The following is a 15,429-nucleotide window of genomic DNA, read 5'->3' as shown; positions in this document are numbered from 1 at the left end:
AGATGGTACAGTTGTCCCACTTCAGTGACTCTGGTGTGCTTTGGAATGCTCTGATATACAACCAGAAGTTCATGTGGACAGTGGCCATATTTTGTCCTTAAATGCAGGGCAAGAAAAGAGTGGAATATTTTCAAATGCATAAAGCAATACGAGAGAACAGACTTTAGGCTACTAGAAACTCTTTTTTTGGCGGAGCTGCCACTATGAAATGGTAGCTTGGAGAGGCGGAATCTGTTACAAAGTGGCAGGTTGTGTAGTGTACATTTTTAGGTTGTGTTTACACATATGCAGAACTTCTAGTTATAGGCTCTGCTTGATACCCGTGCTCTAAACAAGGCTGGCCTGGGATTTGAATATAGGGTTCAGGGAGTACACACACACAAATTTAAACCAGCAAGGTGGAGGAGTGACCTTTGGAAATCCCAGTAACTTCAGGACAATCTACCCCCCCCCTCACTTTAGATGTATGCAGGCACTGCTGCACTATTGCTGCACACCAGAGCCCAAAAGCTAAGAGACTATGTACTCTGTATACATTACAGCCTTGAATGAAATCAACTTGGTACATACACTGGAACCTTATAGAACTTGGCAGCCAGTATTCAGAAAATGCACCCAGGCACGTGCATAGAACTTGTCTGTCCGTCCGCCAGCTCTGCCCTTGCTGCACTGCCATAAAATGATCATGCCACACATTTCAGAACAGAAAATCCAAGACAAGAGCATTCCATGTGGCGGGAGACAGCTTCATGCTCTCCTTTTGCATGCGGGCTGGAGCACTTTGATCTGCGTTCATCGCATAACGGGCAGGCAGGCAGAGTTAATAGGCAATGGTGATCTTTACCTTTGACTGATGCAATATTTCACATTCCCTGATTTGTTTTTGCTGGAGTCATGGGGGGTGGAGAAGGTTGGGGAGAAGAAGAAGTGGATGTAAAAACACATGGACAGGACTGTGACGAAGACAAAGGGCAAAAGACAAAAGACACCCCTTTGGGCTTTGTTCTTAGACTTCTCAAGCCAAGAAGATGGTGTGACTCTCTACTCATTTCAAACTGCCCAATCAGAACTCTTGGGGACAGAATCTTCTCAAAGTGGGACTGGATGCTAGTCCTCCTAGTTCTCCCTCTCCCCACTGGAGACTCCTGGGCGCCTCTCTGGCTGCGGAGGTGCTACATCCGTCACCTTCCATGAGCTGTAAATTCCTTTCAGCTAGGATTCAAGCCACTTCTATGTTACTGAGTTACTTTGGTTCAGGCTTTGCAATGCTACTAGGCCTAAACTGCACATATTCATGACAAGGACAAATAACTTGGACCAAGTTACCTACTGCTGGTGCAACAGCCACCTACGTAGAAATATTTCTCCCATACAGCTCAGGTAACCGAAAAGGACGAGCACTGTGTGCGCCACACGTCTCCAGGTGATCAAGAGCAGATACTTGCCTCAAGAGTCGGCTTTTGTCAAACAGGTTTAGGCAAAGGGTTGGGATGGAGTGGCCATGCGGTTGCCACTCATCTAAGCAGATCACCCTATGACATCATCAACCCTGGTTTTCTTAAGGACGCTGGGTGCGTTCGGCCAGGTCTACCGTTCAAATCAGCACCTGTTTTGCACAGGTTCTTGCACAGCAAGCACTAGCAGTGGTCTTCCAAGCTAGATGCACTCACAGAATTTGTTTTGTTTGCTCTTATCGCTCCAAGACAGTTTGCAAACTTCACCCACAGAGTGACAGCTTGGGAGTCCCCAGTTCCTCCCTGTTTTTGCATCCAATTTGGTCAGGCTCTCTGATCATCCAGACAACAACAGGATTTTTTTTTTTCCACCAGCCTGCTTGTTATTGGTTTTTAATTTTTAAATCAACTCTTTATATGTTGACTACTGGCCTACCTCGTCCATGGGCAAGTCACTGGGTTGTCATGTCTGATTGCTCGCATGTGCTGTTATGACACGCTTTTAAACAAGAACTGCTGAGTTCTACGCTCTCCCGGGAGGTGTCAGCCCTTAAATGTACCTGTTTCTCCCCATTCAGCCACTGAATAAGTCAATGAAGCGGAGAGTAGGAAGGGGTATTCTGTGTGCTAATCACTAGGCCCTGCTTCCCTTGGTCAGCTTCCCTCACATGCACCTAATGAAGATGATTCTGGGACATAGAGCAATAGCCTTCAGCCTGAAAGATCACCACCTCTTGCATGAAGCTGCCCAAACACTAAGATTAGATTCCGAGGCTCTTCTCTGTGACCAAGGTGGGTGGCAACCGGGCAAACTACCTTTTCGTGAGCCTGCCTCTCCCCAGATCAGCTTGGAAACTGCCAGTTTAAGAAAAAGACAGGTACACTCCAATACTTACGTCAATAAGTTTCCCGGTGCCGACAATGATCTCTCTTCCCTTCTACTTCCCTCAAATGGGTTCCCAAATGATCTCTTCCTGATCATTGATTTTACCAGGATCTGAAAGAGAAGATCTGACATTTGAGTTCAATGACATGAGGATTCCACGGGATAAGGGGAGATTGGGACAGGGTAGGACCTCTCTCTTCAGGGTCACTCAAAGAACCTGCTCTGTTCTTCTTTGAAATGGATTCTGACAGAGAAATGAGCTATTGGCTCTTGCATAATTTAATTAAAATGTGAGAGTTGTTTTTTTTTAAAGAATCAGGAACAAAATCCATAATTATAATAATATTAATCCGTTCAAAAAAAAAACCCCAAACTTACCGGTAAGTTACTTGTATAAAAAGCTATAAAAAAGCTAGCGTATCAGGAAAAAAGAGACAACATCAAGCTTTCCTATTTATGCTAGATTCTTTCATGCGGGTAAATTTTTATGGTACAGACCTGAATGGGAAACTAACACATCCACGAGAAAGGCTAGTCGCTCTCTATGTGCTAATTTACTACATGCAGGAGTTCTTTTTTACATGGAAGAACATTCCAAAAACATTCTCTTCCCCCCACCCCCAGACACACACATTCGTGCAATCTAAAGTGATCACGTCCAGAGTTTACTACTTCCTTCTGTATAATAGCCTCTAACAGTGCAATCATAGACATGTCCACTCAGAAGCCAGACCCACTGAGTACAATGAGAATTACTCCCATGTACCTGTGTATCAGATTGAACATAAGAACAGCCCCACTGGATCAGGCCATAGGCCCATCTAGTCCAGCTTCCTGTATCTCACAGCAGCCCACTAAATGCCCCAGGGAGCACACCAGAGAACAAGAGACCTCATCCTGGTACCCTCCCTTGCATCTGGCATTCTGACATAACCCATTTCTAAAATCAGGAGGCTGCGCATACACATCATGGCTTGTACCCCGTAATGGATTTTTCCTCCAGAAACTTGTCCAATCCCCCTTTAAAGGCGTCCAGGCTAGACGCCGTCACCACATCCTGTGGCAAGGAGTTCCACAGACCAAACACACGCTGAGTAAAGAAATATTTTCTCTTGTCTGTTCTAACTCTCCCAACACTCAATTTTAGTGGATGTCCCCTGGTTCTGGTGTTATGTGAGAGTGTAAAGAGCATCTCTCTATCCACTCTGTCTATCCGCTGCATAATTTTCTATGTCTCAATCATGTCCCCCTTCAGGCGCCTCTTTTCTAGGCTGAAGAGGCCCAAACGCCGTAGCCTTTCCTCATAAGGAAGGTGCCCCAGCCCCGTAATCATCTTAGTCGCTCTCTTTTGCACCTTTTCCATTTCCACTATGTCTTTTTTGAGATGCGGTGACCAGAACTGGACACAATACTCCAGGTGTGGCCTTACCATCGATTTGCACAATGGCATTATAACATTAGCCGTTTTGTTCTCAAATACCCTTAATCATAGAATTCTAGCTCCTTTATAGAACAATATGAATTACTAACAACTGCGGCAGTTAAATAGGTTTGGAACAGATTTAAACTGCCCTTGAAACTCCTCGTGGCACAAATAAGGGAGGCACAACCAAACCCATGCGGTCCTCCAGGTCTCGCTCACCACAGTGGCCAAGCTCGGGATATGCTTAATGGAGTTCTCAACCTCTTCTTCGGTCACCTCGATGAGTGTGCAGTTCTCATCTTCTGTTGGCAACGGTTCCACCCCGTTCTTGGTGACCCAAGGGTGCACCTTGAACGAAGAACAAGAAAGACTAGCTATGGCAGAACTATGGATGTTCTCTTTTTCACAACTAGAAAAGGTAGTATAGATGCCGGGACACTGATTCCTAAAACAAGATGGAAAATGCCCAAATCTTTTGCCCTATACCCTAGTGCAAAACTCCCTTTCAAATAGTGGAAGAACATGGCCCTTCCTCCTCCACCATTCTCAGTTCTCCTGTTCCCTTAAAGGAATATGCCCCTTCTCCCTCATGGAGAACCCTTACAGGGTTCCTATGCCTGGAACCCCAGAACACCCACATGAGGCTTCCTTCCGTCAATTCCCTTCTCAAAACGCACCTTTTCCATGAGATTTGGGCCAAGCTATGGGTCACAGAGACTCCATACTTCATAAGGAGGTGGGCGTTCATTGTCAGATACCTTTATTTCTGGAATTGTGATCCTGGATTCAGGAGTTTTGTCCAGCATCCGTGTGATCAGGTCCTTCAGTTCATCAGAAATGTCAGGCCTCAGAAAAATAAATTAAAAGGGGCCAAATATTAGCTTGGTAGATTGGCAAGCATTTCCAGAAACATAAGCAAAGTATTTGGTATCCGTATCCTGGAAATTTCAGATCTCGTTTTTTTTTAAAAAGCACAAGACTCTAGTCCTTAATAAAACAGAATTGAAACTACGTGGGCATTTCCTGGTAAGATCACAGACGTAGGGGGGAAGGAATTCTGGGGATCAAGGGTTGGGACTTCAGACTACGACAACAACAGCATCCCTGTGACTTGGCAGAAGCACAAACATTGTGCTCCAGCTGTGAACAACTGAAGTTTCATCTTCATTTGGGCTGCAATCCTATGCACACTTATCTGGGAGTAATCCCATTGGATTCAATAGGGCTTAGTTTGGAGTAGATATCAGTAGATCATGATGCTGATACCATTGATCAACCATTGATCATGATGTTGATACCACTGATCATTGATGGGAAACCCTGGCCTCTGAGCGGCCCACTTGGAGGCAGGCTGTGCAGCATGGCCTTTCCCAGTTTGAAGAGACACTTGGCCAACAGTCTGAGGGACAGACTGCACTTGCTCCCAGTGTGGAAGGGATTGTCACTCCCGAATCGGCCTTTTCAGCCACGCTAGACGCTGTTCCAGAACCACCTTTCAGAGCGCGATACCAGAGTCTTTTGAGACTGAAGGTTGCCAACAGGATGATGTTGATACCATTACATTATGTAGGGCTGCCAACCCTTGAGGATTGATCTGGAGTCTGCAAGAACAAAAACCACTGAAAGCAAATCAAGGGGATTTTTACAGGATCTCTTCCAGAGACTCACTGGTCAGGAAATTCCAGCATTTGGCTCTTGATCTTGCTGTGTAAACTGAGGATCCTCTCATCCATAAAAGGGCACTGAGATAAGGGGCAGGAAGAGAGAAAAATACCAGAGTTCAGAAAGCAATGCAGCAGTTTGGGTTAACTTGAACACTTCCTCCTCGCCTGTCCAGTTTATCTATGCTATAGCCCTAACCAGTGGTTCCCAGTTAGCCGTAGCTCCCTGGATAGCCATGGAAACCAGCCACAAGAGGTGAGGAACCCTCGCAAAAAACCTGCTGCCCCATACACTGTATAGGATTATAGTCCTAATGGGGAGCCGTGGCCAACAGCTCAGTAGGTCAAAGGAGCCACCAGTTGAAAAAGTTTGGGAACCACTGGCCTAAACCAATTTAACAGTTGGCCAGTGATCCTGAGACACCCTGGTCACCTGCTCCAGGTGAGGCAACCTTGGCAACAGGAGCTGTACTAGGACAGGCTCTTCAACACTGTGTGATCAGGCCCACCTGGCCCTGTTGCCGGTGCAACCAGGAAATAACAGCCTGGTCCTCTCACCCAGTGGTGTGGAGGTCGAGGGTATCCAGCCCTTCATATGTGTGGCATTTTTCCACTGAAAATCACATAAGAACATAAGAACAGCCCCACTGGATCAGGCTGTAGGTCCATCTAGTCCAGCTTCCTGTATCTCACAGCGGCCCACCAAATGCCCCAGGGAGCACACCAGATAACAAGAGACCTGCAAGGCTTCCTGGGAATTGCAGATAAGAACATAATAACAGCCCTACTGGATCAGGCCATAGGCCCATCTAGTCCAGCTTCCTGTATCTCACAGTGGCCCACCAAATGCCCCAGGGAGCACACCAGATAACAAGAGACCTGTAAGGCTTCCTGGGAATTGTAGATAAGAACATAATAACAGCCCTACTGGATCAGGCCATAGGTCCATCTAGTCCAGCTTCCTGTATCTCACAGCGGCCCACCAAATGCCCCAGGGAGCACACCAGATAACAAGAGACCTGCAAGGCTTCCTGGGAACTGTAGATAAGAACATAATAACAGCCCTACTGGATCAGGCCATAGGTCCATCTAGTCCAGCTTCCTGTATCTCACAGCGGCCCACCAAATGCCCCAGGGAGCACACCAGATAATAAGAGACCTCATCCTGGTGCCCTCCCTTGCATCTGGCATTCTGACATAGCCCAATTCTAAAATCAGGAGGTTGTACATGCACATCATAGCTTGTAACCCATAATGGATTTTTCCTCCAGAAACTTGTCCAATCCCCTTTTAAAGGCGTCCAGGCTAGACGCAATCACCACATCCTGTGGCAAGGAGTTCCACAGACCAACCACACGCTGAGTAAAGAAATTTTTTTTTTGGTCTGTTCTAACTCTCCCAACACTCAATTTGAGTGGATGTCCCCTGGTTCTGGTGTTATTTGAGAGTGTAAAGTGCACCTCTCTATCCACTCTGTCCGTCCCCTGCATAATTTTGTATGTCTCAATCATGTCCCCCCATACATCCCTGATGTGGCAAATGAAGACTTGGAGGGTCATGTGCTACAATGGCCCCATGAGGGTCCAATGTCTGCTTCAGGGATGCAATTTTTTAAAATGGGAAATGGGAAGTGAAGGGCTATCAACCCTCTTCTTCCAGCCTCCCTGGGCTCTGCTGTGACACATGAATAAAAATAAGCTTTTAATTACGTTGTCATCATGTGGTGAACACAATTAATATCACGTCAGGTGGATGTAATTCTATGAGGGAACTGCCCTCAGCCTGGTTTATGACAAGTAAACAAATAACCCTGGAGCAAATCCACTGTGTTCCTTACCTGTCCAAACACAAAACAGTACAAGGTGATCCCCATCGCCCAAACATCTAAAGCCTTTGAAGGAGGGGGAAGAGAGAAAGAGAGAGATTAAATACAACTTCTTTGTATTTCCAAATTCTTGACGTTTTGTCTTTTTACAAATTATTTATTGGTATTATTATTTTATTATTTATAATAAAACTATTATTTTACACTTACACACATTCCCACCCATATATACACACCAAGTACCTGGAAGCATTAATCTCTGCAAGATAGGGAATCAAGTGTAAAACTATTGTGGAAAAAGAACCTGACCTAATCAGGCTTAGCCAACAAGACCCACAGTGCTGGGAGAAATCTAGTTTGTTGAATGAGTGCTGACCACAGAGGATGATATACTTCCAGCCATTCTGTAATAGCCATTTTCTCTGAACAGCCATCTTTGGTTTACCCACTTCTTATGAAGAAACCATAACATTATTGTCAGATCATTGTCTTTTGATACCTGATTTTTGTGATTTTAAAAAATAAAATAAAATGCTATTGTCACACCAGCATGGACTGGCTTTCCACATACGCTTTCCACATGCGCTGCCTCCGACGCATTCTCGGCATCACCTGGCAGGACAAAGTTCCTAACAACACAGTCCTGGAACGTGCTGGAAACCCTAGCATGTATGCACTGCTGAAACAGAGACGCCTGCGTTGGCTCGGTCATGTCGTGAGAATGGATGATGGCCGGATCCCAAAGGATCTCCTCTATGGAGAACTCGTGCAAGGAAAGCGCCCTACAGGTAGACCACAGCTGCGATACAAGGACATCTGCAAGAGGGATCTGAAGGCCTTAGGGATGGACCTCAACAAGTGGGAAACCCTGGCCTCTGAGCAGGCTGTGCAGCATGGCCTTTCCCAGTTTGAAGAGACACTTGGCCAACAGTCTGAGGCTAAGAGGCAAAGAAGGAAGGCCCACAGCCAGGGAGACAGACCAGGGACAGACTGCACTTGCTCCCAATATGGAAGGGATTGTCACTCCCGGATTGGCCTTTTCAGCCACACTAGACGCTGTTCCAGAACCACCTTTCAGAGCGCGATACCATAGTCTCTCGAGACTGAAGGTTGCCAATATGTATGGACTGGCGAAGAGCTGTGATGTTGAAAGGCTATTGGGTCTTAAACTAAAAGGTTCCTCCTTGCAGCTTCCACCCATGTGATTGCTTCCTGTTCAGCACAGCTATGGGAATTAGGGAACTAGTGATGAATTACCACTTAATTAGTCAGCTTCTATTCCCCATGTTCGTTTCTTTCAGTTACTGGTTTCTTTTTATTTTGTTTCTTTCCTTTCGGAGTGGAAAAAGAGCTATTTTGCTATGAAAGGAAGGAAATGTACAAAATTTAAAAGGAAATCAGCAATTAAAGCCTCCCCGGCAGAGACAGAAGCTGACCAGTTAAGGGACTAATTGTTTCATCTCTGATCCTCCCCAGTCCCTCTGTGCAGGAAGCAATTTGGGGAGATGGAAAGTATAGGGAGGTACCAGTTAACATTGCAGGGGATCCTTGCTGCACAGGACTTGCTTGTGAATAAACATTCTAGAAGGATGTTAGCCAGGGGGAAGGATGGGGCCAATTGCTACAGCATTATATTACGCACGTAAAGGCTTTGTGTTAATTCCCCTTCCAGCCAATTGTGGAAAAGCGACACCCCTAAAGGCACTAATCAGTAAGCAACCTTAAGAAAACCATCAGTTCCTATCAGATGATAGGGGAAAAATGGTTGTCCCAACACACACACACACACACAAACCCCTCTCACATACCTTTCCAGAAAATATTTTCCTGGTTTCTGAGAGGGTTTCTGGTGCCATGAATGCCGGGGTGCCCACCGTGTTGGTTAAGAGGGCATCTGTCCCTTTAAACTCATTGCTCACGCCAAAATCAGCTATTTTGATGTGCCCGTCCTCTCCAACCAAAAGGTTAGAAGGCTTAATATCCCGGTGGATTATCTTCTGATAATGCACTGTGGAGAAAAACAGGACGAGACGTGAATTTGAGACAGCATGGAGTCTTGGCAGGTGCAACAACCTCCACTGCCAGGGTCAGCCTAAGATCTCTTCAGACCCGAGGTGGGATGCCAACACCACCCACTGCTCCTCTTTCCATGCCCTGGATTCAAAAAAGAAGCATGTGTCTGACCCTCTACCAGTGTAGAGCTCTGCCCTCTAGTGATGCCCCCCCCAAACCTTCAGTGCTCTCCGCTTCCCTGCCCTACCACCTTCAGTATCCTTAAGGGAGCTCACGGTATTCAATGCCTTTCATCAGATCTTGAAAGTAGAACCGGGCTTGGTCTTCAGTAAGAGGTTTCAAGTTTGGGACTTCCATTACGGGCCTGCAAGGGGCGAGAAACAGAATCGGTCTCGTAAAGAGGAATTTTGTCAGCTCAGCCTGTGCCTGAAGGACAAGCTCCTCAGACTGAGGGATGAATACATGGTGAACCCCCAAAAGGCAGGGGGAGGGATGGAGATGGTATTTCAGGGGCTGGAACTTCCTATCTCTTTGCAAAAGCAGCATAAATTGTGCAAATCTCTCTATACGCAAAGTGTATCTGCATAGCTTGACACAGTTTCGGAATCCAGATTCTCTGACACAGAAAGACACGCCTTGACGCAGAGTGTTAGCGTTCTTATTTATTTATCGGAAATATTTTGAGAAATGAAGTGGGGGAGGGGAGCCTTACACAAAGAGAGGGGGTCACTCCGTGGTGTGCCGCAAGTGGTCCACAGGAATTTGAGGGAAGGTCATTTGTTAGTAGGGTCAATAGGGATGTGAGCCCCCCACTGGCAGCATGGTGTGCCTTGGCAATTATCAAAAACCTGCTGGTGTGCCTTGACAGTTTTAGTGCCTTGTCAGTGTGCTGTGAGATGAAAAAGGCTGAAAATTGCTGCTCTGTATCATGCCCTCCTGATGCAAGAGGATAACCTTTCAGAAGTCGTATCCTTGGGGGCAAGGAACTGCTCTTTCGCTTCCCTGATCATTATTAATAATTTATTAATTATTATTAACCAATAAAAATACTATTACTAGATTTTTTTGAGGGGGGTCTAGTGGGTTGCAATAGATTGCTGTTTTTAAAAGTGGGTCTTAGCGCTAAAAAATTTGGGAAGCATTGCTCTGTGTACATTAATGGCACTGAAAACGTTATCTCCTTACCCTTTTTTCACAAGTTCAAATACTGAAATGCAAAAGAAACAGACAATTAATTATGATGACAGGGGAAACCTGCACAGGGTTATCTTGTTTTTTCACACACAGGAAAAAAAGCATCTGGTAGTTTAAAGATTGTATCTTCAGAGGGGAAATCACACATAGTTTTAGCCTTGCTAAGAGGAGCTTGATCGGATCTGCATCTTAACGGGTGACCATGAGTCAATCCACATACAATGAAAAATCATGTTCTGAGCCCTCTACTTGCATAATCTCCCCCCTCTTCTCTTTGATTATTCTCTTTCAGTAGTTACTTCCTGGTTTGGAAGTAACTCAAGACATCTGAAATCAGCAAACTATGGTTTATTTTCCCCAAGGCCTTTAAACCAGGGTTTGATTTGCAGATCAAAATCTTGACATGTGGACTGCAACAGCAAACTCTGGAAATTGCAAATCAATAGATAACTAATTAAGGGGAAGGAGAGAGGGAGCATGTGAGCACAGGCTTAGGTCATGGACTGCCAACAGGCCTTGGAAATATGTGTGAACTGGCCCTAAATTGCTCTGCTATCCTAAAGGAAGACAGAAGAATGTAAGTAAATTATGCATTTCTAGATGCCGTTTCCATTCAACTGACTAGGAACAGATAGAAAGGATGGGATGGGGTTCTTAGTTCAATAAACAGGTGACACAGATGAAAGACCCAGAGTGGTCAAGCAGACTGAAAATTAGTCATGGGATAGCAGCTCTGGTTTAAAGCCTGCCGAAGTCATAAAACCAGTATCTGGTGACATCTCAGCTCTGGGCTGTGGTGAGATTCAGTGGGACCAGAGGTGAAGGGACTTGGTGGAAGTCATACAGTAAGTCAGTGGCTGAAGGAGGAAGGGGGAAAAGGCTAAATGCAGGCAGCCTCCATTCCTATATACACACTCTCCACCTCCTGCTAGATCACAACCACTGAACAAGGAAATGACATGAGGTGTTGTGCCCCAAAAGACAGTCCTGAATTCTGTTATGCTTTAAAAAAAAAAAATTTATAGAGGCCCTTTGATTAAAAACCAGCTTGAAACAAACACCAGATGGTGCACAGAGGGGAAGAATAATGGCAACGCGATCCGAGATCTATTTTAGTCTCCGTTCCATCTGGAACTGGGCACTTGAGTACGCAGGATGCCTGAACAAACCTGGACCACAGGCATCTACCGGCAATCCTTGTGTTGTTAAGTCCCACATGGGCCTTATGAAAAACAAAATGCTGGGGTGGGTGAAATCTCTGGTTGCAAAGAGCTTTCGCTGCCAAGTTAGACAATCCACCTTCCAAATTCTTGCACTCCTTAAAGTTTTAGTCGATGCAAGGATTTCAAAAATGCTTTAAATTAATTTAAAAAAAAAAAAAGAAGAACCAACATCCATTGCAAATGCACAGGAGAACATTTAGTTAGGGCTCTTAACCAATTAGAGAATCTTTCCGAGGGTCATGACTGTCAGAGTGACCACCTGATCCCCAAATCCTCAGTACACTGGCAGTGGTAGTACCCTAGATACCATGGGGAGGGGCAAGCGCATAGATTTTCCCGAGCAACCTGGCTCCAGTGCTCTTTTTCATGCTTTGAACCCGCCAGCTTCTGCACTGTCCCACCACAAACTGGAGTCTTCTGGGAGGAGTCTCTTTTGGGGGAAAATGAATGGGAAGAAGAGGGGTTTGTTTACCCATGTACAGGTGGTCTTCACTGGGGTCATCTAGCACCTGTCAATGCAACAGACAAAAGATGAGGAGATGAACAGCTAACACGCTTACGTCCAGATTCTCATAACAGAGGCACTTTCCAAGAGCACATCTCAAAAGGCAGCTCTCAGTATAATCAAGGTTCTTGATCTCCCATAATTCAGCAAATGTGCTCAAGAAGGCAGAATGCTGAGAATCTTTATTTCATGTTAGGTAGCCAAGTTTCTAGCTCGCATGACTGCCTGTATTAAAAAAAAAACACCAAACAAACTTGGGGGCCATGCCCAAGAAAGGATTTTTTTAAAGAATGGACATTTTATGTCCTAAATCAGCTACAATATTTGTCCCTCTACTCCAGGGGTGTCCAAACTTTTTGGCAGGAGGGCCACATCATCTCTCTGACACTGTGTCAGGGGCCAGGAAGAAAAAAATAATAAATTTACATTTTAAATTTGAATAAATTTACATAAATGTATACATTAGAGATGGAGCTTATATGAGTGAATGAAGGTCTTGCAATAGCTCAAGGCCTATAAAAAGCCTTACACAAAGCAAGGCCAGCCTTTCCTTTGCTGCCACTGCTGCATCACAGATGTGAAACAGCAAGCAGTGGAGGGAGCCCTTATCCCGTAGCTCATGCGACAGGTCAAACAGTTGGCCGTCACACTGAGAGCAGTTGCATCAGGCCAGTGCGGGCTCCAGTAAATCTCTGAAGGGCCAGAAGCTCATTGGAGACTAGAAGCTCCCTGAGGGCCAGATTGGGAGTCGTTGAGGGTCGCAAGTGGCCCCAGGGCCAGGGTTTGGGCACCCCTGCTCTGCTCCACTATCCTTTCTCTCTTATACTCTTCTTTCTCCATCTCTACTCCCAAGGTTTTGCTTCGGAACAGTAACTTGGTGGCTGCTCCGTCTCACACAACCCAATTTGGGTGACTTACTCCTTAAATTCACAACTATTAAAGTCCCTCCAGAAGATAATTATGTGTTTTCCAAAGATATCAACATAACCCAAAGTGCATTAGAGTTAACTAGATAACTGAACAACCTTAAAGTTCACATATGTACGTTGTGTGGTCCCCGTCCCCCCCAATTTGGTGGTTGATAGGTGTACTGTGGTAAGGGTGTCTCCAGTATCAAGAACATCCAGCAGAGGGAAGTAAAGTACACACACCCTAAAACTTATAAGTACTGTAGTGTAAAAAAGCAAGATGCAAAACAGATTAAGAAATAAGAGCAAGTAATGTTTAGTTTCCCCCACTGCAATAGGGACCCTAATGCAAAAAGCTTCTGAGATCCATACTTCCTCTGCAATGTGTTTAAACTCTCCAGTTTCACAAATACTAATGAGCACAAATAAGCACTTTGGTCTCACCTAAGTACTCGTTAGCTGCAAATGAGAGAAGGGAAAATATGCAAAACATATTTTCAAGGTATGGGAGAGGCCAATAATTGCATTGGCCACCCCTTCAGTAACACCGCTTCTGCCTTCCCTACTGTGCAAAGCAGTTAATGACCCAAGCAGTCCATGCCCACCGTCACTGTGAAATGGGCAACGGCCAGCGTGTTCTCCAGACAATGAGGTTATGTACACCCCGGAGCTTCACTGTCAAGTGCAGTTTCTGTGGCGTTCTTCAGGAAACCAACCCACGATATCCACGATTATTTTGTGGTACATTTTGGACCCACGGGGTTTGTACCATTTAGACCACGTGATTGACAAAGACAAAGAAAATAAAGAAAAGACTGTGATCATCATTCAAGAGCTGCCTCACCTCCACCAGTTTCACAACATTTGGGTGGTCGAGTTTTTTCAAGATGGCAATCTCTTGGTACACTTGCTCAATGGGTCCTTTGGGTTGGCAAAAGCCTTCCAGAGGGGGCTTAGCACCGCGAGGGGGCGGACGGCCTGTTTTTAAAAAATAATAAATACACAATGGGTTTTCATCAAGTCAGGAAGGACAGCACCTCTCCAATGTCCCTGGATTTGTGAGAGCACTTGAACCAGCAAGAGGCAAGACTGGCAGGGATGTTATGGGGGAACCTTTCATATCGGAATGGATATTTTTGAGATGTGGCCAGGATATAGCTCTCATCATGCAGACATTCTAGGCCAAATTTTGGACCCTTTAGGCAGGTTGGCCTAAATCTTGGCAGGGTCAAGAGTTTGCACCAGCAACAGCCTGAGTATCAAAGCCAGGGAGACCAATTCACTGTGTATCCAGATCTGTTCACTTCTGTGTTGCCCACCCGCCTCAAGGCCTTACGACAGGCTGGTTCAGGCTGCTGGACAATGTAACCCTCTGCTTATCACTTACGTGGAAAACCCGCTTGCCTCATCAGCTTCTTTTTGGAAAGCACTTTCATTGCCTGTAGGAGAAATAAATGCACACATCAGATGGCCCCAGCGACGACCCAAGAGTGCCAGCACTACTGAAGCGGAGTGTGTGATCAATCACCAGGATGGGAAATCACTGGGCGCCCTGCGTATGTATAATTAATATGCAGTGCCTGTGGCACAATCCTGCAGCCCCTGTTTAAGCCAAGGCCCTTTAATGGAAACAACACATTTTCTTGCCCTGTTACCTTGCATCTCCATTACCCTCCCCTTCACAATATTTTACACTGTAAGCATCTTGGGGCAAGGGCCTGTCCTCTTGTACTTTGTAAAGTGTCACGCCCACACGGATGGGTACTATATAAACTCTCTCTCACACTCACACACACACAAAACACCGCTACAAGTTGATCTCAACACCTTTAATCTGCAGACAGAATGGCACAGCTGTTTCCCTCCCCCCCTCCCCCACCGCGCTAACAATAGCTTTAGGGGCATGACATTTAGGGTACTAGAAGGAAAAGTTGTCCAGTTCAGTCTTGTGCAGGGATCTGAGCCCAGGTCTCCCTGATCCAAGTACAACACCACAATGCTGCATTGGCTCTCATGTCCTGCAGGATGAACTCGGGACTCCCAACTCCCCGGTGCAGTGAACTGTTTTGCCACACACCAACTCCGCAGCTACTACTCACATAGTAGGTGTTGTCGTCTTCGTTGTACGCCAGCTTCACAACCCCGTAAGAGCCCTGAAGAAAGGCAGAAGATGTGAATGATAGGACCACAGCTGGGTGCTGTGTTAGACAAGTGCTGGATTGGGATCCCAGTTTGCTAGGGGCCCTCTCTTGTCCTTGCCTCTCCCATCGCACAGATGTCCCTACAACCCCAGCTCCTTCCCAATACTCAGACACAGGTCTGCACAATTAAAAGAAA

General features: G+C 45.8%; 1 protein-coding gene across 8 annotated transcripts in view; it reads right to left on the bottom strand.

The window, feature by feature from the left end:
* The window catches only part of CAMKK2 (calcium/calmodulin dependent protein kinase kinase 2), a 33,044-nt gene that overhangs the window by 2,420 nt on the left and 15,195 nt on the right, over positions 1–15,429 (bottom strand). For all 8 annotated transcript variants that reach the window (XM_066609530.1, XM_066609533.1, XM_066609531.1 and 5 more), the window contains 12 exons: positions 15,192–15,245; positions 14,480–14,531; positions 13,937–14,070; positions 12,152–12,188; positions 10,448–10,469; positions 9,538–9,626; positions 9,058–9,257; positions 7,262–7,315; positions 5,432–5,505; positions 4,522–4,609; positions 3,983–4,111; positions 2,351–2,451 (listed from right to left, as the gene is read on the bottom strand). In XM_066609530.1, coding sequence (XP_066465627.1) covers positions 2,351–2,451; positions 3,983–4,111; positions 4,522–4,609; positions 5,432–5,505; positions 7,262–7,315; positions 9,058–9,257; positions 9,538–9,626; positions 10,448–10,469; positions 12,152–12,188; positions 13,937–14,070; positions 14,480–14,531; positions 15,192–15,245 — 1,034 coding nt within the window. The remainder of the gene's footprint in view (positions 1–2,350; positions 2,452–3,982; positions 4,112–4,521; positions 4,610–5,431; positions 5,506–7,261; positions 7,316–9,057; positions 9,258–9,537; positions 9,627–10,447; positions 10,470–12,151; positions 12,189–13,936; positions 14,071–14,479; positions 14,532–15,191; positions 15,246–15,429) is intronic.

The sequence above is a fragment of the Tiliqua scincoides genome, chromosome 14 (genome assembly GCF_035046505.1).
Source record: "Tiliqua scincoides isolate rTilSci1 chromosome 14, rTilSci1.hap2, whole genome shotgun sequence".
NCBI classification, from domain to species: domain Eukaryota; kingdom Metazoa; phylum Chordata; class Lepidosauria; order Squamata; family Scincidae; genus Tiliqua; species Tiliqua scincoides.
The sequence above is the reverse complement of the archived record's forward strand: the minus strand, read 5'-3'. Positions and strand labels throughout refer to the sequence as shown.